The following is a 26,023-nucleotide window of genomic DNA, read 5'->3' as shown; positions in this document are numbered from 1 at the left end:
GCCTCTCTGCCTACTTGTGTCCTCTCTGTGTCAAATAAATAAAAAATATCTTTAGAAAAAAGATTTTATTTATTTATTTGACACAGATCGCGAGCAGGCAGAGAGAGAGGAGGAAGCAGGCTCCCTGCTGAGCAGAGAGCCCGATGTGGGGCTTGATCCCAGGACCCTGAGATCATGACCTGAGCTGAAGGCCAGGTCACTGAGCCACCCAGGTGCCCCTAAAAATCACTCTTTTAAATATTTATTTATTCCAGAAGAGAGAGAGAATGGGCACACACATGAGTGAGGGGAGGGGCAGAGGAAAAGAATCCCAAGCAGACTCCATGCCGATGAGCAGCCCAGTGCAGGGCTTGATGTCATCACTCTGAGAACCAGCTGAGCCCAGACCAAGAGTCTGACACTTAACTGAGCCACCCAGGCGCCCTCCAGAAGTCACCGTTTTAAAGTATGCAGTTCAGTGGTTTTCAGTATATTCACAGGATTGCCTGACCATCACAACTATTTAATTCTAGAACATTTTCATCACCTTCCTTGCCCCTCCCACCCCAAAGCCCATACCCATTAGTAGGCATTCCCCGTCCGTATCCCTTCTCCCTGACAGCCACTGATCTGTTTTCTGTCTCTGGATTTTCTCCTTGTGGACATTTCGTATAAATGAAATCACACTTTTTTTTTTTTTTAAAGATTTTATTTATTTGATAGAGATCACAAGTAGGCAGAGAGGCAGAGAGAGAGAGAGAGAGGGAAGCAGGCCCCCTGCTGAGCAGAGAGCCCGATGCGGGACTCGATCCCAGGACCCTGAGATCATGACCTGAGCCGAAGGCAGCGGCTTAACCCACTGAGCCACCCAGGCGCCCTGAAATCACACCTTTATGTCCTTTTGTGTCAGTTTTTTTTTTTTTTTTTTTTAGCAGTAACGATATTTTCAAGATCCCTCCTTGTTATAGCATGTGTCATGCTTTATGGTTAATGATTAATTCCTTATTATTCCTGAATAATATTCCATTACATGGCTATATCCCATTTTGTTTATCCTTCTTCAGCTGGGTTGTTGCTACTTTTTGGCTTCTGTGAATAATGCTGCTGTGAACAATTATGTATATGTTTTTAGGTGAATATATCTCTTAGTTCACTTCCACCGAGTCTCGCTCTGTTGTCACATGCAGACGAATGTAGGATTGTTAGAACTTCCCAGTGGGTTGTCCCTTTTGCCTTTATACAGTGTCCCTCCTTATCTTGATTAGATTATTGCCTTAAAATCTGCTCTGTCTGACACATGAGCTTTCTTTGGATTAGAGATTACACAGTATATATTTGTGCATCTTTTTACTTTCAATTTATCTGTGTTTTTGTAGTTAAGGTGCCCCTCCTGTGGACATGTGGGATTAAAAAGAGTCAATTCTCTGCCCTTTTTTTTTTTTTTTAAGATTTTATTTATTTATTTGAGGGGCGCCTGGGTGGCTCAGTGGGTTAAAGCCTCTGCCTTCGGCTCAGGTCATGATCTCAGGGTCCTGGGATGGAGCCCTGCATCGGGCTCTCTGCTCGACAGGGAGCCAGCTTCCCCTCTCTCTCTGCCTGCCTCTCTGCCTACTTATGATCTCTGTCTGTCAAATAAATAAATAAAATCTTTAAAAAAAAAAGATATTTCTTTCTTTAAAAAAAAGATTTTATTTATTTATTTGAGAAAGAGAGCAAGAGAGGGAGAGCACAAGCGGGTGGGAGTGGGGGGAAGCCCATGCAGGGCTCAACTCTGGGACCCCAGGATCCTGATCTGAACTGAAGGCAGATGCTTACCGGACTGAGCCACCCAGGCGCCCCTCAGTTCTCTGTCTGACACCACTACAGACATTATTACGTAGCTCATAGCCAACACTCATTTAGATTTATCCCTGTGTTTACTTTTCATTACTCTTTATATTACCTTTTTCTTACTTTGTGTCTTTCTGCATTTCCACACATGTATCCATGACTCCTCCTTTTCCCGGAGCTACTTTTGGAATTTTTCTTTAGTCCAGGAGAGCACTGCATACATTTAGAACTACCTTTGGCATTTTCCTTCCAGAACAGATCCTCGGGTGACAGGTGGAGTTTCTGTTTGCCAGAAAGCCTCTGTTTTGTCTTGAATTTTGAAACATACTCATGGTGCCTCAAGAATTCTAGGGCACTACGCTATTTTCTTTAAAACTTTGGAAGATGTGAAAAAAGCCCCACAACCACACCAACTTTGGAAGATGTCCGTGGCTTTCCTTGTTTGCATTTGCAAACTTAGCTCTCTGTCCATGGCTGTTCAGATCTGCTATCTGCTGGGGGCCTGGGCAGGGGTGGTACCTGCACTCAGATGGGGAGCTTCCTTTCTCTCTCTCCTGCTGGGGCTCCCCAGGCATCTGGAATTCCTGACCTGGCTTCTTCTGTTGTAGCTTTGACCTCCTCTCTCTCATCTCTCCTGCCATGTGTCTGACACCTTTTCTCTAAATCTCAATGGCTCTTGGCGTTTCCCATGCTTTTGGTTCTTTGTGATTCAGCCTGAACATTGGCTTTTTTTCTTTTTCTTTTTTTTTCAGTCTGAACGTTTTTCTAGTGGTAAGCTCTACCTCATTCCTCCTGCCCTCCTTTGTGTTACCATCGGTTGTTAAGCCTTTCAGTTGAATTCATTTCAGCTTGCCTGGGATCCAGTCCTAAAATGTTTAATTGACTTTTTAATACAGGTTACAGTGTTCGGAGGAAATTATCCATCTTGTCACTTATTCTCTTCCGTATGTTATTTATTTAGTTAGTTACTCTTCAAAAGATTTTATTTATTTATGGGGGGGGGGAGAGGGAACGTAAGCATGGGGGAGTTAGAAGGGAAGAGCAGGTTCTGCACTGAGCAGAGAGCCCAATGTGGGGCTTGATCCTAGGACCCTGGGATCGTGATCTGAGCCAAAGGCAGATGCTTAACTGACTGAGCCACTCAGGTGCCCCTTTCTTCAATATGCTAAAGTGGATGTTTGCTGACTCCAGTTTCTGGTTCTTCGGTAAAAGGTGTTTCATTTGCTTTTTAGGTAATTGGTCTTTTCTTTTTTTTTTCTTTTTTTTAAAAAGATGTTATTTATTTATTTGACAGAAAGAGATCGCAAGTAGGCAGAGACAGAGAGAGGGGGAAGTAGGCTCCCTGCTGAGCAAAGAGTCCGATGCGGGGCTCGATCCCAGGACCCTGAGATCATGACCTGAGCCCAAGGCAGAAGCTTAACCCACGGAGCCACCCAGGCACCCCCATCTTTTCTTATCTTATGGTGTTCTTGGTATCTTTTGATTGAGTGCTAGACTCTTTAAAAACTGAACGATTTGAAGAAATACACAAGACTTTGGGTATTCTTTTAGAGTGGATTTACTTTTGCTTCTGAGAAAAGTAGGGCTGGGGTAGATTTGACTCCGGGTTTCAGTCTTAGTAAGGCCTGGTCTATTTCTGGATAGCCCTGACTTCCCCTTCAGGGATAAAATCTGTTTTCTTCCTTGTTTGTTTGTTCTTTAGACTTTTATAACCAGGACTTCTCCTTTAGAGTGAATTCTTCCTGCAGGGTGAGCCTTCAACCTTCAATTTTGGTTACCCCAATCTGTGAGTCTGCTGAAGGTTCATCCCAGCTTTTCAGCCTCTTAGGCTCTGCTTAGGAATTGGCAGGTGCCTGGAGGAGGTCAGGACACTCAGTGTGTATTTCTTCCCTCTGTACTTCCTTTCTCTCCAGGATGTTGGTCCAACTCCTCACTGCACTGGGAGCTCTCTGATGCATTCAAACAGATGTAAGAAAACTCAAAAAACCCCCACAACAACCAAACCCGCAAACTACAGCTTTTTAAGCTGCTCTCAGCAGGAGGGTTGGTCTGATACAAGCTAGTCTGCCACAGTCCGAAGTCAAATCCAGCTGTGGGTTCTGTTATTATTTTTACGTTATTATTTGAAAATCTTTCAAAGAAAGAGATCACCCTGAGGCCAAGAACCCTCTGACAAGCCCCTAAGATGTGAGCCCCTTCTCATCCCTCTGGGGAGACCTAAATGATCAAAGCAGGAAGTGCTTTGGTGGCTCCCTGGGGAAAGAGGATGAGCCCCTGGCATGGCAGGTGGGGAGGAACAGATAGGATAAGAATCTGCTTCAGAGGGTGGGTCCTGGGTGTGCAGTGCGACAACTGGCAGCAGAAAAGGACCAGGGATAAAGAGGCCCCAGGGGAGCGTACTTCCCACCCGACTGACGCTCCTGGGGAGTCTCCCCCAGTGGAACAGGAGCTCCAGCCTAGTGAACTGGTTACTCACACACAGTTCGCAAGCCCTCCTGCTTCCTTCCGCCATTGTTCTTTTATCCTTTCTGGCTATGTATTTCTAGCCTCCTTCTGGTGGTGGCCCCCTAGACATCCCATAGGCTCCTACAGCTTGACCTAGGGCAGGATGAAATGATCTTCCGTGCGCTGTCAACTTGGTCTTAAGCCCACCTCCCATCTCAGTTCTCTGGGTGGCAGAAGAAGTCCAGAACCTCCTTACCCAGAATCTTCTTCTCTGTGTGGCTCTGAGTTAGGAACTGGCCAGCTTTGCCTGAGAAATTGACAGTAACTCAGGACTCTCCTCTCCATCCCGGGGCTGCTGGCCTAGTTCAGGCCATGTCACTGGCTGACTGCCCTGGCCTCTTCTCCTGAGGTGTTTGTGGCAGTTGGGGTCCAATCAGAAGGCAAAAACTACATGGTCATTTGAATATGGGAAGTTCTCTAGAAAGAATGATTAAGTATAACAGGGAAGTTGAATAATGGATGGGTAGGTAAGAAGTCAAGAGATGCCAAAGAATATAGAAGAGCATGTGGGAGGAACAGCTAGGCACCCCCCCCCCCTTTGGGTGGAAACCACCCTGAAGGGAGAGCCCTCCACACCCCGTCCCCAGCTGAAATCTGGACCTTGTTGGGAAGGACATAACTGTGGCTTCCTGGATGCACAGAAACCTGTGAGTTGTTGAGTTGATAGAATGTTCTAGAAATCTACACTTTAAGGGGCCAGGGAAAGTTATTACAGAGAGGAGGAGGTACTTTCCAGTTTGTCGGTGGGCACTGGGAGAAGGTGTTGACCTGCTAAGCACTACTTACCACCATGCAGGATCTGGGTGCTGGAAAGTTGTCTTCACTGCAGGAGCCTGAAGTTGGAGAACCTTCTGCACAGCAGGAACTGGGTGCTCGGGAAGCCACACGTACAACCAAGACCACATGACTGGAGGCACAGTGTGGGCTGCAGGAGCGGGCTAAGATGAGCACCAGAACCAGGAGGGAAAGCCCTTCTTCCTCCAGTGTCTCCAGTGCCTCCTACTGACAAAGCTTAATGTTGCACCAGTTGCCAAAGGAAAAAGATCTCCAGGGCCCTGCTCTCTATTCGAAGAGCAGGCAATGTCAATAGTCCGTTTGGGAGCCAAGAGAAATGCCTGGATGTCTCTCCCCCGTCACTGTGAAGGGCAGCATAACTGGCTCAGAGGGCCAACGCCAGAATCAGGCTTCCTGGGTTCGAGGTTCAGCTGTGCCACTGCTTTTAGCGTAACCTTCAGAGACTTCTGTAAGCTCTTCATGTCTCGGTTTCCTAGTCTGTAAAACCAGCGCCCTATTCGTACTAACCTTGTTGGGTTATCATGCTCGGGGAGTGGATATTTATAAAGCACTCGGAAGAAGCAGTGACACGGCAGACTTTACATGCTCCTTCAGATCTCCGTCCTTTAAATTGCAGCCAGGATGGGCTTTCCATTGTAGGTGTGCATTTTCGTCCGCAGTGCTAGGGCATAAGACATCATTTTCTTTCTGTCTTCTCTGAAGTGGGGGCCAGCCCAGGGGGAGTTAGTCAGAGAAGCTCTCTTCTTAACAGCTCACCATGTCCATTTTGCAAAAATCAGAACTAGGGCTATGTCATTTTGTTCATCTCTGGTGCCCCCATCATGCTCAGGAGAGGGTCCGACCTCCTTCCCAGGGAGCTTTTAATGAGCCCCTGCCCCGCTTTCCTCCCAACCCACCCTGGCTCAGGCTTTTACTCGGGTCATTCCAAACATGGAAGGTGGCTACCCTCACACCTTACCATGTTCTGCCTCTGTTCTCCAACATCGTTGATTTTGTCCCCCCCTTCTGGAATACCATCTCCCCTCCTGTTTGCTTGCTTTCAACGCTCAGAAAACTCAAGCAGCCATCTCTTCCAGGAAACCTTCCCCCAAACCCCAAGTTGGTTGCCACATGCTGCCCATTCATTTGCTCCCCCCGATTGTCCTGTTAGGTGGAGGTGGTATGCTTCTGTGCTGGTTCACTGGCTGAAGTCGGAGCCATGTGGGGTTGCCGACATGTGACTCGTGTTTGCGTGCTCTGCGTTTCCTCAAACATCTTGGTCGCTCTGCACCAGCGATGCATCGCTCCGGGGCTGTTGGTCGGTAACAGAGTTGTGCACAACCTGCCCCACTGTTCACTACGGCTCTGAGCACCAAGTGGAGTCACATAGCAGATGACAGTGGTGCCCTCAAGCTCTCAAAATGTATTACAGTGTCCATTTAGAGCCACCTGTTAGCTCTCCCCAGCCTCTCCTAAGCACCTCCTTGCTGGGTTGGTTAGGAGTGACTGAGAGCGTTTGAGAATGATTAGACCACATTTCTTTTACAAGAGATACCTGGTTCTAATTGCTCCACATTCAAAAGAATCTCAGAAGCAGGGCTGGGGGAAGGGAAAGGAGGGACACAGTCCTGCGATGCAACGAGAGATTTTAATTGGACGCAGCTCCTCACGCAGTGGCCGCAGTGACTCGCGGTGGTGGCCCAGGGGTGGCTCAGATGTCTTCTCCTCCAGGGGAGTTTCCGAATCCATCTTCATAGCTCCTGCTCACTGCACTCGTCCTCCCGGAGGAGCCGCTCAGGCAGCCGCACAGCATGGGGGCCGCCTTCTAGAAATGTCAGGGTCTCCTGAGATTGCACGCTTTCAGCATCCACTTGTCGGTGGGATGGTGTACGTATCTCTTTTGGAGACCATTCTTGCGAGGATTTGTGTTCAGATCTGAAAGGGGGAAGGAAAAGGTTGATCCTCGGTAAAGGCTTTGGGTTACGGGTGGATGAACAGTCTGGGTCACATCCCACGTGGGGACTCCTCATGTTATGGATGGCTTTAAAAAAAAAAAAAAAAAAAAAAGAAGTTCTGCTTGCTGGAGCTAAAAACACCCCAAGTTGGGTTGAGTGAGCGAGATTTTGTGGTTACGTGTTACATTCGCAGAGCCTCGCTGGACCTGCCCAGAACATAGCCAGTTGGCGTCTGTGGAGTGCCTTCTCCTTGTGGGGCCATATTCTAGGCACGTCTATAGGTTGGCTCATCTCGTCCTCCCAACGGCCTGAAAGGTAGGAAATGTACTCTCATTCTCCCCAGTTTGTAAAGAAGGGTGCTGAAGGTCAGAGAGAGAGAGGGTCAGTGACATGCTCAAGTTCAGCTAGTTCAATTTAACTAGTGTGTAGGACCAACACCAGTGGGCTTAAGTAGTATCTCATATCTAATAAATAATCATTAGGCTACACTGCTATGGGCTTGGGTCACAAGTCTCACACCCCTCAATGACTGAAAGAAATCTGATGTGTCCCAGCAGGGGGTGGTTGGGGAGACCGAAGCCCGGTGAGGGAAGTCCGGTGTCCTCGCCCGCTACCACATGTCCCCTCCCAGGACCTACTGAAGGTCCGTGGCTGAGGCTGCTGGGATATCCTTGTACTATGTGAGACAATAGTAGCAGAGGACTCCTCGCTGGTCTGGCAGCAACAACAGAAGATCTTTGACGCCATGTCTTGATGGGCTGTGGGAAGAGGAAAGGGCATTGCTGCGTCTGGCTCTGTAGCCCCAGTCCCAGAAGCCCATTGTTATTTAAGCACTGGGTCATACAGGGCCAGCCTCTCCCAAGGTTTCAAGCCCCTTCCCCTCCCAAACCTCCTGTAGCTCCCTGGGGCTGCTATGTGCAGGCCCACCTATGTCTGACCAGGCCTCCCTCTCCTGTCCACGGTTGTCTTACCCATAGAAAGGAGTTGGAGCCTTGACCCTGCCAGTCTTTACTTGTAGGGGTGCCTTGTTGAATCAGCAGATCAGCTGATAACACAGCTCAATCTTGCTGGTTCAAGCCCTGGCTCTGCCACTAATTTGCTATGTGGCTTTGGGCTTATCCATGTCTATCTCTGGGCCTAGGCACCCATCTAACAAGCAGTGGTTGGGCTGCACCATTTTTCCAAGGATACCTCCAAGCTCTGATGACCCAAAGTTGTACATCCTTGTCTTATTCCCAAACTTCTTTCTCTCTTCTAGTCCTCTGGTCCTCTCCTGTTCTCATCTTTCTTTCCCTCTAGCCAAAGACCCACTCCAGGGAATTTCCATCATGGAGGCTGTATTTACTCCCTGAATGTTGGGTTCATTCCAGGGCCTCCCCCTTGGGCACTGACTTCGCACCTCTCCCAGCCACCACCCTGTCTCACCTGAGTCATTGCAATGGCCTCCTGACTGGTGTCCCCGCTTCTTCTGCCCTGGTCTTCATTAGTGTCAGCATGGCAGTATTCTCTTAGGATGTAAGTCACGTCATGTCTCACCTCTGCTCGAAGTCTCTCCGTGGCAGATCATAGAATCAAAGTTGAAGTCTTTCTCTGATCCTCCCCTGAAAAAAATCTATAATCCCAGCGCTACCTTCACCCTCCCCTTCCTTCTGTCCCAGCTGCACCTTTGGCCTGGGATGCCCTTCCCTGGAGATCCACGGAACTCATCCCTCCCCTCCTCCAAGGCCTGGAGTAGAAGTCACCTTTGCTCGTGAGGACTTCTCCCCCTATTTAGGCCTATCTCTCCTATTTATTTCTCCCTACTTATTCCCCTAAATAAACTCTTTCTTTCCCTCCCATGTCTCCTGTTTGGGGATCAGGTTCCACTATTCGCTTTGTGTGGAGTCAGAAAAGGGGACACCCTCCCCCGCACTGGCCCCTGCCTCCCCTTCCTTCCACATTCAGTCATTCATCAAGGCATTGTGATCCTACCTCATGAATATCTCCTCCATTGTCTGCCAACCTCTGCCCCCTGCCCTGGCGGGGACCCTCATGACACAGCTTCCCTGCCGGCCCCTGGCTCACCTACAAGCCGATCTGTCTCCTGTGCCAATCCCACATCATCATCCTCAGCCTCCGTCCCTCACTGGATCCCCTGTTCTACTACTTGAAACTACTTTGTGGTCTGGCCCTGCCAGCTCTGCCAGCCTCATTCTCTCCCAGCCTGGCTCCTGGCCCTCCAGCTGTAGGTGCTTCCGGCAGCGCCTTGAACGTGCTCTCAGTGTGTCACCACTGGGCCTTTGCACAAGCTGTTCCACCTCTGTGTTCTTACTCCCTCACTCTTCCCCTGGAGACTCAGCTCAGGGGATGCTCCCTCCTGGAAGCCATCTCTTCCAGCCAGGAGGGATTAGGGGCCTCTCTTGTGTTCCCACAGATCCCTGGGCTTCTGTGGGTCATGGCCATTGTCTCTCTTTGCATAAGCGCATAGCAGGTGTTCAATCAATATTTGTTGACTGGAAGCTGTTTTCACTAGCTGCTTAGTTGTGAGAGTCTAGACTCTAATCTAAAACCTGTCCTGCATGTATTTGTTGACAATTGGTGCCAGGCACTAGGTGAAGGACATGGCAGTGAACATGAGCGAGAGATTCTCGCTCTCTGGTGGGGGGGGGGTGCAGGGATGCATCCAGTTCACCTTTGCATCCCAACACCAAGCACAGGGCTTTGCACGGAGTGAGTTCTCTCTCAGTGTGACTGGAGTCCACATGCAAGCCCTCTCTGACTGCTGGACGATAGACACACCATTACCCCTACTGTCCTTTCCACGAACAGACGTCATACTCCCTGCTCGTAGAAATGGATAGAAACATCCTGATTCTGTACTGACCTCATTGTCCCCGGTGGGAAGTTAACAGGGCGGGAGGAAGAGCCACAGGATCCCAGACACTGACCCTCACTGTGCTTCTTGGGCAGGTCCTTCGACATCTCTGAGCTCATTTACCTTTTCAGATGGTGGAACGAAGCCCCATGAAAGTGCCTGTCGGGTATCACAGCCAAGAGGAGCAACTGGGGTTTTAATGTAGTTTTGTCTGGTTCCCGAGGCTCTGTGGTCCAGGGCCTCACCTTGGCATTTCCAGGGGCAGAGAGATGTTCAGAAATACCATCTCCTTCCTGGAGAGTTGATGGCAGGAGGCTTTTAAGGGGAAAGGCTCCCCTGAAGCTCGGCAGAGCGGTGTAGCAGTTAAGAGCGTACATTTTATTACTGAGATAAGTTGGAATGTAATTCTTGCCTCACCTTGCTGGGTCATTTACAGCAATTTAACCTCCTTGAACCTCAGCTTTCCTATCTGTAAAATGGGGATGGTAAAACCTACTCCAGAATGTTGTGTGAGGATTGGGTGGTGTAAAGGTGTGCCGAGCTTAGCTCAGTGTCTGGCACGTGGTAAGTGTTTCATAACGGCCTGCCCGGGATGATGTAGGAGAGATGCAGGCTGGGGCAGGGTGGCTACGATGTTGCTTGCACTACCACTACCCGCCTCTAGATGGAGACAGGAGTCAGAGAAAAAGGCCTTTGGGTTATGCCCAGTGGACTGTGAACCTCAGGTGTCCAGTGACTCATAGCACTTGGGCCAGACCTAGAAAGACCCAACAAGGTCCAAAAGGAAGGCTTCTGGAGTTGGAGGAGTCCCTAGGGCTCATTCAGCACAAGTGGGGAGGCTGGGGTTCAGAGACAAACCGTGAGGTCAAGGCAATTTAGGGGTAGTGTCTGCTTCCAGGAGTGATGGAGATGTTGTCTCTTTAAGTACAAAAATGCCCCCTTCTGGTCTTAGATCTAACCTTTGAGGCTGACTCACCTGCAGCTGGCAGAGCAGAGAGGAGGCTGTGATGTCACAGAGCCTGTGAACCAGGGAATGCTGGGAGCAGAGGGGTTTGACGGGACCACAGCATCAGGGAGGAGGGGAGGACAGTGGATCCTCTCTCCAGTGGTCCTGCCCTCTGTCCGCAATGCCGTGATCTCCACCATGCCCAGCAGATTGGCTCGGTGGTCCTGCCTCATGCATCTCTTATCTATCCTAGAATAGTATGCTAGCTGGGCACGTTCTTCTCGGCGGGGTGGTGGTGGTGGTGGTGTTCTAGACACTTAAACTAGTGAGCGAAAGTTTAATGAGCAATGGGAGACTCACAGAATCTTTCCCCAAATGACACATTCATTCCAAAGGGAAAGACAGTCATTTGCCGTGGAAAAGGCTGGCAGCAAAAACCACCTTAAACAAGGGATCTAGTTAATGTCACCAGTGGCAGGACCTACCTCCACCATGTGTCTCCTGATAGGATGCAGTGTCCCTTCTGTGACCTTCCTGCCACACAGGCAAAACTGGTATATCAAACACAAATTGAGGAATGCTTTATAAGACAATCATGTCTGTGTGCTTCAGAAATGGGGAACTCGTGGAGAACAGAATTGTTCCAGATTAGAAGACACGGAGGGGACATGATGACATGGGACTCATAATATTGGATTCGATCCTGTACTGAGTATCAAAGCAGCTGGAAGGCATTGGGGGGCAATTGATGATAATAGTATATTAGTGTTGAATTTCATGTTTTTGAGAACTGTCCTGAAGTTATGTAAGGGAATATCGTCGTTCTTAGGAAATGCACACTGTAGTATTTGGGGGTGGTGGGATCTGATGTGCACCACTCGCTGTCACGTAGTGCAGAAAAAACTAACAGGAAGAGAGAAAAGACAGGCTAGAGCAAGCGGGGGAGGTGTAAACAATTGTGAAATCTGGGCAAAAGGTAAATGGGTTCTTTGTCCCTATTGCGACTTTCCCGTAAGTTCAAGATGATTTCAAAATGGGGGGGGGGGGGCTGGGTGGCTCCGTGGGTTAAGTGTCTGTCTTCAGCTCAGGTCATGATCCCAGGGTCTTCGCATCCAGCCCCTGTTGGGCTCCCTGCTCAGTGGGGAGTCTGCTTCTCTCTCTGCCCCTCTGCTCCTGCTCTCTCTCTCTTTCTAATAAATAAAATCTTAAAAAAAGAGAATTTCCCGATGAAAAAAATTCTATCCATAAGGATTAAGTGTTTTGTTTTAGCTTAGATGGGACCATGTATGTAAAAACAGTAAGGTCTTTGAAAGAGCTACTCCCTGGTGAGGAGGGGGAAGGAGGAGACACAGTCCCGTGATATCACCAAGGGCTTTAATTGGAAGCAGCTCCCCCCACAGTGGCTTTTTCAGGAGTCGAAGGAATTCTTACTGGTGGCTCAGAGGTGGCTCAGACATCTTCTCCTCCTCTGGGGGAGTTTCTGAATCTGTCTTCATGGCCCCCGCTCACCGCCCCCTTCCTCCCGGGGCCCCTCCAGCAGCATGCAGTCCTGGAGGCCTGCTTGGGAGCTGCGGACTAGAATGGTCAGGGTCTCCCTATGTGGCAGGGCTGGAATGGCCAGTGGTCCTGAGAGTAGCGGTTTAGGTTTCTCTTGTAAAAACCTCTTGGGCACACATGTGTATTCCATTCTAAAAGAAGAAAGGAAGAAATTATGATGCTGGGTGGAACCTTTGCATTGGGCTTGGATGGCCCATCCTGGTCACCTCCAGCCCTGAGCACGATCAGATTCTGGAATACTGGGTGAGCCACGTGGACCCCAGGCTGGGACTCAGAAGTCCTTTGTGATAGGGACATGTGTCCATAGGTTCATTGGGGTATTCAAGGGCCCAACCTGCTTCTAACACCAACCTTACTTCCCAATGGACTTTTGGGAAGTCCCTTTCCCTGTGGGCCCCAGTCTTTTCTATACAATGGGAGGTGGGTTTTTAAACTGTTCCACAGAGCCCTGTGGGGTTGGGAGGCACAAGGAGGGAGGGCGGAGCTCGAGGGTCTCCCAGGCCCTACCTTGGATTCAAGGGCAGGAGAAACCCCTTTGGCCTTTAATTGCAATTGGACTTTCTGTGAAACTGTTTGCAAGGGAGGTGTAGTTGTTTTGAGAATTCTGTGATGCCTGCGTGGGGCTGGTCCTTGACTCTCAGCGGCCAGCCTCCCAGGGTGCTAGTAAGCTAAGCCTGGTCACCCAAGTAGTGTTGGTGCACAACCACGTGGACTTGTTTTTTCTTCCTGGACTGGGCTTCTGTCCTTCTTCCATGACCCTGAGGTGTTTTGCCCCCTGCTGAACTACCCTCTAGCCCACAAGCATCTTCTGGCATGCACCTGGCTGGGGTTGGGGGTGCATAGCTGTCTTCCTGGGACTTCCCCTCTAGTGGCCAGCGCAGACACAAGCTTAGAAGCCTGGATATGTGTCCTTTCCTCCCAGACTTGCAGCGCCTCATGTAATTCCTAGCTCGAGAGATGACGCAGGCAGGTCTCAGAATATGACTGCAGCTTCCTGGTGGGAGTGGTCCCATCTCTCCTATTGCCCCCTTTGGCTTAGCTCACATATCCGTGGGACTTAGTCATCTGGACCATGGGGGTTCCTGGTCTGTGTTAGGACCCCTGTTTGGGACTCACCTTCATACTCTTTGTTGCTGGTGGAAGAGGCTTTCTTTTCTGGGTGCATCAGAGGTTGTCCCAAAGGCAAGCCGGAGGCTTCCTTAGCATGCTTGGAACTCTTGCTGGCCAGCTCCCCCTTCTGCAAGCCTGATGGTGATAATTCCACACTGTTAGGCGGGGAGGGTCAGGGGAATTGATGGAGGTGAAAGTGTGGTTCTGATGGGGGTGGGGGCCACCTGGGTCTCCCTCCCCCGGTCTGCTAAGGGTTTGCTCTCATACGCACCTGCTGGGTTCAAAATAATATATAATTTTTCCAAAACGTGAAGTTTACCTTTTTCTCTGTTTGTAAATGTGAGTACATATCTGTAATGGATATTACAGAAAAGCTACAAAATATCGAAGACTATGAAGCAGAAATAGAAATGCCCCGAATACCCATCTCTTTAGATGTGATCACAGTTCCCATCTTTTCTCGTGCGTATTTTTACAGAACCCATTATATCCTACATGTCATGTATACATTCTATTTTTTTTCATATACGATGTATCAGAAACATTTTTCTCAGGTCACTAAATTTTAGGAAATAATGGCTGTAGAATATTCTCTTTTGCAGATAATTCAAGAGTCATTTAACCAATATTCCTTTTTTTGTGGGGGATGTTTAAGTTGTTTTCACTACATAAATATCATTATGGTGAATGTGGTTGTACAGAAGACTTTTTTTTTTTATACAGACTTCTAAATTCTTAAAAGTAAAGCAAAAGATTGAGCTGTATCCTGTAACAAATACCTCCGTCCTTTACCAAATGCGTAACCACAGCAAATCGCTTCCCTCCTATGCCTGTTTTCAGAGCTACAAAATGACACATCCATTTTGGTTAATCACGTCCCCTTCTTAGAGTTATTGTGGGGATCAAATCATATCGCCATTCTCCTGTGTCCACTCTGAAACAGTGGGGGGACTTACCTGATCACAGCTGGGTCCCTAATGCCTAGATGTGCTTTGCACATAATAGGGGCTCAGTCACCAGCATGGTTATTGTCTTGGAAAAAGGGATTGATATTTTTAAGGTTCTGGGTTTTTATTGTGAAATTTCCAGGGGGAGTATTTAAAAGACCCTCCAGATGGATTTCTGGCAAAATCTGCCACGAAAATTTCTCTCCTGCTGTTGAATGGCTCCATCTCTTAATGGGACTGTCCTCGCCACCTCAAGGGTCTCCCTGCCTGATGTTTAAGGGTTTGGGTTAGGAAGCCCCTATCTGATTTTAGGTTGGAATTAGCACTCAGAAGCTGAAGGACATTTGAGGGAATCTCAGCAGAAGGGGAGGAACACAGGAGGTCTAGAGAGGTCAGGTGGGTGGTGGGTTGTTCTTGTCTGGTACCCACTGAAGTTCGATGGCTGATGCTCTTGGGTTTGGCTGGGGACCTTGGAGTCATCCATGGCATGGGGCTCCTCACAGTCTCTGCAGCATAAGCAGAAGATCTTCGAGGCCAAGTTTTGGTGGGCTGTTGGAGGAGGTCAAGGAATGGGGGCCATTGGAAATTCAGCATGATGGGGGCCATACTGGGTCAGCCTCTAGCAAGATAGAATAGCCTTCCCCGCTCCCAAGACCCACGCCCTTCTGGGTAGGTTGCCCTCTCTTAGAATGACTTTCCCCATTCTCTACAAAATTTTCTCACCCATGGAGAGGAGTTGAAATTTTACTCTGCCAGCTCTGCCTGTAGGGGGCGCTTGGTTGAGTCAGCTGGTCTTGACTTGGAGCCCAGTTCCTGGATTCCTAAATAAACATAAGACTGTGGATGAAATACCCTGGTCCTTTACCTGTGTTCGCACTCTAGGTAGAATCCCCTGACCACAAAATCCCAGCTTATGGCAACCCACAAACATGCCCTGCCCCATTTCTAGGTGCATATTCTAACCTTCTGGAACCTCAGTCTTCTCATGGGGAAAGTGGGAATGAAGAGTCTGCCTGCAGAAGTAAAGGGTTAAATATGTGACAAGTCACACCCCCCCCCCCCCATGGTGCTTGGCACACAATAATGCCAATAAATGCCAAGTCAATGGCCATTCCATCCCTTCTCCCTTCCCTTCATGTGTTTCATCAGCTCCAGAATATTCCAGCTGGTCTAGGTTCCAGGAGAGCATGCAATGAAGCTCAGTCTTGAAGGTTTAGGTCCTGGTTCCACCACGAACTTGCTGAGTGGCTGCGGGCAAATCCGCGTGCATCTCTGAGCCTCAGGAGCTTCATCAAGGAGAAGAGGAAGTTGGGCTAGACGGTGCCTTCATGGATCTTTCTGGTTCTGTTGGTCCAGAATGATAAAACCTTGTTTTACTCCCAAACTCCTTTGTCTCTGGATACTTCCTGTTCTCACTCCCTCTTCTTTGGCTAGACCCCCTTTTAGGAAATTCTTACTATGGTATTGGCGGATGTCCCTCATAAGACCCAGTTCGCTGTGTGAGCTGCCTCACTCATGGACACTCGCTTCTCAATTTCTCTACTGCTCTCCCCTGGTCCAAGCCACTATTATCTCTTGCATGAATTAGACCAATAGTCTCCTAACATCTTTTGCTTCTTTTACCCTTGACCTCTTAAATTAATACAAAATCTTTAACTTCTGGCACGTATGCTATTTGACAATAGCACAATTTCTATACTGTGGCTAGATACATCCAGCCGACTAGACACATATGAGTGTCCCCATTTTGCAGGATCCTTGGACTCAAGAGTTCCTCCAGTGAGCCCACATCTCCAACAGTCTTTGGGATTTGTTGCCAAGTGAGTTTTTTGACACGATTGGAGCTCTGATATTTCCTTGAGCTCTCTTTGATGAACTTATTGTATCTTCTCAGGATTTATAAACAGAAATTTATATAAGGCAATGAGCTCTTTTGTTTTGGAAATGCACTATTTAGCAAATATCCTTGCCATTAATATGTTTATTCTGCTGCTTGCTTTAATTTCAGTTTCGTTCATGTAAATTCTTGCCTCGTGGGATTTTCCTTTGTTCCAGATTGCCTCACATATATTGAATGTTGAAGGAAGTGTTTCCTAAGGAAGGAATGGAAGCATGGGTCTGACAAGCTTTCACCACAGATCAGCTCTGAGGACTAATAGTGGGAGGTCTGTTAGGTGGTGATCAGTGGGTATAAAGTAATTGTTAAAACTCTGCCTTGGGTTCCCACAAACCTTCATGAGCCCCTGTTCTCTCTTGTTAGCTTAATTAATGAAAGGTCACTTTCCTCGGTGCATGTTCTGGAGTGAGGATTTCCAGGTTATTGACCAGATGGCTTCTTCTAGGCTCTCTTAGGGCATGGAATTCAAGCCACTATGCATAACTGGGGTCAAATGTGGTGTGTCCTCTCCTTTTGTCGTGGTCTCATTTACACCAAAGTTGCTGCCTCTTCTTGGAAAAACTCCTGCTTCATATAGACACTCTCACTCTATGTCCCTTCATGTGTGTGTGTATATCAATAAATGGAAAAATTTTACCAGGTGACTTGAAATTATGGGCAGTATGGCAAACCTTTAACATCAAAAATAAGAGATTTCAAAGGGACTCTAGAAAAAAGAGAAGACAAAAATACCAAATATTCAGTAGAGAGAGCTTCCTTGATTGGTATGTTCTGGCCTCAGAAAGAAAAAGGAAAAGTACTCCTACTCAAACCTTCTGAAACCTACTTTTTTTACATCTTTTTTCTCTCCACCCAGCTTTATCATTACTACCCACTTACACTCTTTATATTCTTTCCTGTGACTGCCTAAATAAATTCCCTTCATTTCTGTAGAAAAGAACAATCAACATCGTACACTATCCCCTCAAAACCCCCCTATACCAGGAGGTGGGTCCTGAGAGGCTGAATTCAAACCCTGCGTAACAGAGGAGTTGAGGGCAAAGATTAAGAATCATTCCAAATTTCCAAATGACAGAAAGCAGCTGTATTGAACTCAGGATTCTGTTAGTTATTCTCACTCATCTTGACCACCATATTTGTACCCATCGCTTCACTTAATGGTTGACCTTCAGAGAGGGGGAAACATGTTTAGGAGCAGCAGGATGGAAAAGGCCAGAAGATTTAAATAACCCCCTGACACATAACTCAAAAAAGTGGACTTGGAAAGAAAAAAAGGAAATGTACCATCTGAAAGTATTTAAAAAGGCTTCCTCTTCTGGGTAGATTGAGCAAAGATTCAAAATGGCAAACAAAGTCAAGATGAATTACTGGGAGATTTAATGTAATAGACTTCAAGACACTTACCAAGAAATTCTAGGGCAGACCAACAGCTTAAGTAGAAGGAGGCTTCCCTCTCTCTTTGTGAAAGACTCAGACCTAAAATAGGGAACTTAGATAAAATAAATCGGAATGGGAAATGCCAGCTTAGATCTCAGGATCATCTTCAATGAGTCCTCCAAGATTAACCAGAAATGGCCTCTTGGAGAAAACAGTTGGCTCCTGAAATAAACCAGAATCAAAACTCCTCTGTCCATAAAGAATGTGAAGCCTGTTGATAAAGACCCTTGTATTTACTGTGAGCAGAAAGCCGTGGGAAGAACTCTCTCCAGGGATGCCACTCAGAGGAGACCTTAGCATTCAACACATTCCTACCCTTCCTCTCAACTCTCAAGGGGAATTGTTGACAAATATAGACAGACAATACTGCTTGTTGACATGATTCGTTTCTTAGGTGGAAAGCACAGTCTTCAATGCCAACCGGAACCAGGACTATTCTGTGTGATGAGTACTTGGGCCATTCCACGTGTACAACTCCCCAACACCCGCAGTGGACTGTGTCGTCTCACATAGTGTTGGAAGGAAGGGAACCCTTCCGGGCTATCAAATACCGATAGGGTGGACCAGACTTCTGAGGTCAGAGGGTCATCCATAGGAGCTGGACAGCCCAAGGTCCTCCTTTTCTCTCACTCTGGCTGACATAGCAAATAAAACAGCCCAAACCCTGGAGCGCAACCAACGAGCTGCAATTCCTTAGCTCAAATTCCCGTGGGTAACAGAATACCTGTTGTTGGATCAGAGAGGGGATGCACTTCTGCTAACCCTTCATGGTGTACCTGGATTCACACCACAGGTGGGGTTTCTAAGCCCCAAACAAAGGCAACCTGGCTACAAAAGCAGACACAAGGAATCATTGGAAATTTATTTTCTCGGTCATGCCTAGGAAATTGGATCATGATTCTGGAGCACCTTCCAGATGCTTCTTTTTAATGAATCTAATTATTTAATCCAATAATTAAACTCTTAATTATTATCTTTTTTTAATTTAAACTTTATTTTTTCAGTGTTCCAGGATTCATTGTTTATGTATCACACCCAGTGCTCCATGCTTTTTTTTTTTTTTTTAAAGATTTTATTTATTTATTTGACAGGCAGAGATCACAAGGAGGCAGAGAGGCAGGCAGAGAGAGGGGAAAGCAGGCTCCCTGCTGAGTAGAGAGCCTGACTTGGGGCTTGATCCCAGAACCCTGGGATCATGACCTGAGCCAAAGGCAGAGGCTTTACCCCACTGAGCCATCCAGACACCCCAACTCCATGCTTTTTAAATGAATATTGTTTACCCCGCATTTGGTGGCTGTGGTCCAGAGAGCCAAAGGATCTCCTGGGGCCACTGGCTCAACATATAGCTCCGTAGAAGATTCAGAGAGAAAACTGAAAGACATCAGGCTAGCTGATGCTCAGACTGAACGTCAGATTGCTGTCGGTGGAAAAGGGAAACTGTGTCTTCAAGGAGAGTGGACAGCAGTGGTTGAACATGTGCACAGTCCCTGAGGGTCTCTTGTGAAGCTTTGGTTGAGGAAGAAAAAAAGAGGTCGGCTGAGAATAAAAAAGAAGTTCCCACTCTCCTAAGACCAATTGCTCTGTAACCACGGTTAACAGCTAATCTCCAGAAACCCATTTTAAACTCACCTGTTAATGAAACGTTGCCTTGGTGACCATTCTCCTGAAAGTACGAGAAACACAATGGCAGGTACCCTTTCCTACCATTCCCAAGCTATCCTGCCTCTGAAATGCCACCTCGCATCAACTCTCCATCTCCCGGAACCCCTTGTATGACCACCATTAGCTTTGACTTTGTTATAAAAGCCTGATTCTCCCTTGTTGAACTGGAAATAAATTCAGTTTTTGTTTCGCACACTGAATGGAGGTCTCTTTTCTGTACAGCAGCTCGCAGAGGTACAAACAGCCTGGAGATCGTTCCCTATTAGCAGTGCTGCACGGGTTTAAATGTGGGTTTGTTTGAATCTAGCATTAATGCCTTCCATACTTTTACTCCAGCCAGCAATTTCATGAGAAAAAGAAGGGGAGCACAAACTCTTTCTCCTTTGAGTCTCGGTAGCAGAAAGTTTGGACTTTTGAGCCTTCTTCAGAAATGGAAAGGCTTTCAAGAAAGGTAGTGTAGCAGTTACAGGCACATTCTTTGGGGGATAATTCTTGAAGATCTACTACTTATTAAGCTATGAAATTTACAAGAATTTTACTTCCTTTAAGGCTCAGTTTGTTAATTTGTACAATGGGGATGACGATAATCGTATTTACCCTAGAAGGTGGTTGCGAGGATTAACTAACGATGGAAAGTGCTTAGCACAGCTGCCTGGTATGTTGTAAAAGTTACCTTAAAGTTAAATACTGATGCGGACCACGGTGGTGTGGAGTTGAGGCTAGCGGGGGGGGGGGGGGGGGGGGACACGGACGGACACGGTGCGATGCTTCCCGCACTACCACTGCCCGCCTCTAGATGGAGACAGGAGCCAAAGAAAACGGCCCTTGGGTTCTGCCCAGTGGACTGGGAGCCTCAGGTGTCCAGTGACTCATAGCACTTGGGCCAGACCCAACGAGGTCCAACAGGAAGACTTCTGGAGCTGGAGGAGCACTTAGGGCTCATTCATCACAAGTAGAGAGACGGGGGCCCGGAGACTAAAATGGTGGGGTCAAGGCAAGTTAGGGGTAGTGTCTGCTTCCTATAGCAAAGGAGTCCAGGAATGATGGAGACATTGTCCCTTTAAGTACAGAAAACCCCCTTCTGGTCTCAGATCTAGCCTTTGAGGCTGACTCACCTGCAGCTGGCAGAGCAGAGAGGAGGCTGTGATGTCACAGAACCAGTGAACCAGGGAATGCTGGGAGCAGAGGGGTTTGACGGGACCACAACATCAGGGAGGAGGGGAGGACAGTGGATCCTCTCTCCAGTGGTCCTGCCCTCTGTCCATGAAGCCATGCTCTCTGCTGTGGTGTCCGTCTGGGCACTGGAACAGACGTACAGAAGCCTCCCGTGGAAGCCACTCGAGGACAGCTGGTCCATGAGGGGCAGAACAGTGTAGGACATAAGAGATGTGGGTCCACCTTCTGTCTCTGTGCACCTGCTCGGTGCTAACCTTGGGCAAATGGACTTCACCTCTCAGCTTTCAACTCTACAAAAATGGAAATAATGCTGATTACATGTCCTAGGTATACTTTCAGGATGAAGTGAGGTCAGGTAGATAAAAGACAATTAGCAGGGTGCTAGCTATAGTAAGCGTTCAAGAAATAGTTGTTAATAATACGTGCAAAAATAAAGCGACATCTTCTCAGATAAAAGGAGAATTGCTTTGTATTTGAGTGCTCACAAAATCTCTCATCTTAAGGGGCACTCTTCCGATTCCTTTATTTAGGACAACCAGGCACTATTTGAAGAAGCCAAATTAGGTTGAAGCATTCTCCATCAGTGCTATCTTTGGATGCTTACAGAAGTCACTGATACACTAGCCAAGCCATTCCATGCAGTTCTGTAGTCATGGGGTCATTGGGGAGGGACTTATGTGGGAGGGGGGCATGACCTTACCATTGTAAGTATTGGGTGGTGGGTAAAACAGCCTTTTGAACCTCACTTATAAAGCAATACTCTTAAGACACAGTGTCGAAGATTCTCAAATCTGGCCGCAGATGAGATCCCACTGAGGTGTTTTTGAAATGTAAGAATGCCCCGGAACCTAACTAAATCAGAGTTTTTTTGGGGGGGAATGGGGAATGGTACCCGGGCTTCAGGATTTTTACAAAACTTTCCAGGTGATTCTTGTGTTTAAACAAGACCGAGAACCACAGAACTACTTGGTGGAGATCTCGATGCCTGTAAACAAGTGGTTTTCAGCCCAGGCTGTACTTGGAGTCACTAGAGGAACTTGAAACAATGTCACACCCCATGTCCACTCCAGGCCAGTAAACTCACTCTGTGGGCCTTGATAGTTTTTAAAGTTCCCCAGGTAGTCTCCCCAATTAAAAAAATTAAGATATAGTTGACATGTAACATTGTATAAGCTTGAGGTTTAGAACATGTTGGTTTGATACATGAATATCTGTAATGTAATTGTAATTTACCATTTTCAAATTTATTTAATATTTATTACAATATTGTAATACTGTACAATATTATAGCAGTAGCAAACACCTCTATCACACTGCATAGTGATCATTCCCTTTTTTGTGTTGAGAACGATGAAGATCTAGTCTTTGAGGGACTTTGAAGTTTATAATAAAGTATGATCTTTTTGACCTTTACTTGTCTTTTAAAAAAAAAAAATTATTTGTTTATTTGACACAGAGAGAGAGAGAGAGATCACAAGTAGGGAGAGAGGCAGGCAGAGAGAGAGGAGGAAGCAGGATCCCCGCTGAGCAGAGAGCCTGATGCGGGGCTCAATCCCAGGACCCTGAGATGATGACCTGAGCCAAAGGCAGAGGCTTAACCCACTGAACCACCCAGGGACCCCTTCCTTGTCTTTTTAAATACGGTATGATTTTAATTCTCCTTCAGTGTTGAGAACCACTGACCTATAGAGCAAATGTAAAAAATCGAAATTTTCTTGATGTTGTATGGATGAGTCCTTCTAGCTCTTCAGGGACAGCATCATAAATGGGTTCAAAAGCATTAATTTTCAAATAAGAAATGGAGACAATTTACTTTGGAAAGCTGTGTGAGATGAAGGCTGATGTTAAAGTTGTCTGTGAATTGTTTCAGAAAGTGGGTGAGGATAGCAGTATGTCCAAATTCATGTATTTTATGTAACATGCCATTGTGAATACATATCGTATTGGATCCCCGTAACTGGAGACTGGGTTATTTCACCTATAGTACTGAACATTTGTCTATGCAAGTTGGCAAAAAAACCTTAAGACTTCTCTGCATGAGAAACTTGGGGATTGTGTTCTGTTTGGGGTCATTTACCATTCCAAGATATATGGTATATCTTGCTTCCTTCCCTTTGGGTCTGGGGTAGGAGACTAGTCAGCAGGCTCCTCCTACTGATTCTTGGTCCAGGCAGAGAATCATGAACTCTTGAACTAAGACACTGGCCAACATTGAGGGAGGGAGGATGTTGAATCTGGTGATTCCGTATGTTATGGGCAATAGAGTCAGACTGCTAGGTGAGGGGTCTGTCTTAGCTTGCTGTACGACCTTGACCATAGTTCTTAGCCCCTGGACCCCTCATTTCCTTACCTTTAAAATGGGATGATTTTAAAGGTAATTGAGTTGATGTGAGGAATAAATTCAGCCATGCATGCTGTAAGAAGTCTAGAGAAGAAGCAATCAATGGATGTTGCTTTATTATTTTCATTGTCACTATTGTCATTATTATTACTTGATGTTGAGAGGGAAGGATGAGGAGGAGTATGGGCAGATGCCTTTGTGTCTAGCTTTTGCATTTGTGGATGCGAAATGGGAGAATTCAGGAATAGGAGAACATTTTGGATGAGGACAAATTCAGGCTTTGGAAAACTTTCGTTTGGAAAATAATCACAAATTTGTAGGAAGTTGTCGCAAAATGTGCAGAGAGATCCTGTAAACCCTTTACCCAGACTTCCCCAAGGTTAATGTCTTGCATCACAAACAGTATCAAAACCAGGAAATGAAAATTGTTAAAATCTACAGAGCTATTCAAAGTGTACGGGTTATACGTGGATTGGGACGTCCGCATGTGCATTGCTGTGTGTAATTTCATTACATGTGTGGTTCCTGTGTTGTGCCACAATCCAGATGCTTAACTACCATCCCCGCAAGGCTCCTGTGTATTACCCCTTTCTTATCACACCTACCCTCTCTCCCACCACCTCTAATCCCTGGAAACCACCAATCCTCCATTTCTGTAATTGTCATTTCATGAATGTTATATAAATGGAAAGATGCAGTACATATGTATCTTTTTGAGGTTGCTGGGGTTTTTTTTTCCTCTCTCTCGGCATAATTTGAGGTTCATCCAAGTTACAGTGTGTATTAGTAGTTCATTCCTTAGAACTGCTGAGTCATAATCCATGGTATGGACGGATCACAGTGTGTTTAACTATTCATGGGTCGAGAGATGTTTAAATGGTTTCTGGTCTTTGTCACAAACAAAACTCCTGTGAACGCTCAGGGACTAGTTTCCATGTGAAAATAAGTTCAGAGAGATGCCCCAGAGTGTTATTGCTGGATCGTATGGTAAATCCAGTTTTAGTTTTGAAAGGAAGTGTCAATTATTTTCCAGAGTGACTGTCTCATTTTTCATTCCTATTGCAAGGTATGACTGGTTCTATTTTTCTGCATCTGCTCAAGTGGGTTTTTTAACCCCCACCATTTTTTTATTTTTTCCACTTAGCCAGGTGTGTGTTGGTATCTCATTGAGAATCAAATGTGCATTTTTCTAATGGCTAATGATGTAGGATATCTTTTACTGGGCTTGTTCGTTACCCACACACCTTCTTTGGTGAAATATCTGTTGGTGCTTTTTACTCATTTTCTAATTGGATTTTTTTAAAGATTTTATTTATTTGTTTTGACAGAGAGAAAGTGAGAGAGGTAACACACGCAGGGCAAGTGGGAGAGGGAGAAACAGGCTTCCCACTGAGCAGGGAGCCTGATGTGGGACTCGATCCCAGGACGCTGGGATCATGACTTAAGCCAAAGGCAGACATTAACGACTGAGCCACCCAGGGGCCCCTGGATTGTTTTTAAAATTCATGCTTAAAATGACAGCTTTATTGAAATATAACTCATACGCCACAAAATTCACACTTCTAGAAAATTCAGTCTTTATTATATTCATGGAGTCATGCCACTATTACCACTAATTCCTGAATATTTCAGTCACCCCAAAAGGAACTCCACAGCCATTAGTAGTTACGCTCTGTTCCTTTTCCTTCCAGCCCCTGGCAACGAGGCATCTACTTTCTGTCTCTGCAGATCTGCCTCTTCTGAGCATTTCATAGAAATGGAATCCTACAATATGTAGTCTTTTGTGTCTGGTTTCTTTCACTTATCTTCACTTATTATAACCCTTTTCAAGATTCATTTGTACTGTAACATGTATCGGTCCTTCATTTCTTTGGTCAAATAACGTTCCCAGGGCACCTGGGCGGCTCAGTCAGTTAAGTGACTGCCTTCTGTTCAGGTCGTGATCCTGGGATCCTAAGATCAAGCCGGGCTTGGTGCTCCCTGCTCATGTTCTCTCACTGTCTCTATTGCACTGTTTCTCCCAAATAAATAAATAAAATACTTAAAAAATAATATTCCCTTATATGAATATATCATATTTTATCTATTTACCTGTTGATGGACATTTGTGTTGTTTCCACTTTTTGGTTCTGTGAATAACGCCGCTATGAATACTTGTGTGCAAGTCTTTAATTGACATGTTATCATGTTTCTTGGAGATGTGTGTGTGTGTGTGTGTGTGTGTGTGTGTGTGACACACAGATTCAGTTCTTGGAGATATATAGACATATGCACATCTGCATACAGATCTATATGTACCTCTCTCTATACATGTATAAGTGAAATTGCTGAATCACATAGTAGCTCCATGTTTAGCATTTTGAAAAATTACCCACCTGTTTCCACAGTGGCTGTACTGTTTTGCGGTGCTTCCAGCCATGTGTGAAGGTCCCATTCACTTGACATCTTTGGCAGCACTTGCTATTGTCTGTGTTTATTTTCGTTATCCTAGTGGGTATGAAGTAGTATCTCATTATAGTTTGACTTGTGTTTTCCTACTCTCTAATGATGTCGAGCATCTTTTCATTTCTATATTGGCCATTTGTTTATCTTGTTTGGAGGAATATCTATTAAAATCCTTTGCACATTTAAAAGTTGGATTGAGGGGCACCTGGGTGGCTCAGTGGGTTAAGCCTCTGCCTTTGGCTCAGGTCATGATCTCGGGGTCCTGGGATCGAGACCCACATGGGGCTCTCTGCTCGACAGGGAGCTGTCTTCCCCTCCTCTCTCTGCCTGCCTCTCTCCCTACTTGTGATTTCTCTGTCAAATAAATAAGTAAAATCTTTAAAAAAATTAAAGTTGGATTGAGTTAAAAAATTTTTTTTCAGAGTTTTAAAAGTTCTCTAGATATTCTGCAGTCAAATGCTCTACCACTGAGCTATACCCCCACACTCTCTAGATATTCTGGATGCCAGACCATTATCAGGTATATGATTCATAAATATTGCTCCTATTTGGTTGTCTTTTCACTGTCTTGGAAGTGTCCTTGGAATTCAGCATAAAAGGTTTTAATT

At 46.3% G+C, this 26,023-nt stretch overlaps 1 protein-coding gene across 1 annotated transcript; it reads right to left on the bottom strand.

The window, feature by feature from the left end:
* Nucleotides 1–12,427: 12,427 nt before the first annotated feature.
* Nucleotides 12,428–17,500, bottom strand: TEX48 (testis expressed 48). The gene is made up of 4 exons (XM_059410112.1): nt 17,473–17,500; nt 14,883–15,006; nt 13,517–13,665; nt 12,428–12,531 (listed from the first exon to the last, which is right to left on the bottom strand). Exons 1-4 carry the CDS (start codon nt 17,498–17,500, stop codon nt 12,428–12,430), a joined length of 405 nt encoding a protein of 134 aa, XP_059266095.1.
* Nucleotides 17,501–26,023: the final 8,523 nt, after the last annotated feature.

This window comes from Mustela nigripes, chromosome 9 (assembly GCF_022355385.1).
Source record: "Mustela nigripes isolate SB6536 chromosome 9, MUSNIG.SB6536, whole genome shotgun sequence".
Taxonomy (NCBI): domain Eukaryota; kingdom Metazoa; phylum Chordata; class Mammalia; order Carnivora; family Mustelidae; genus Mustela; species Mustela nigripes.
Note: the sequence above shows the minus strand (reverse complement) of the source record. Positions and strands in the feature narration are given on the sequence as shown.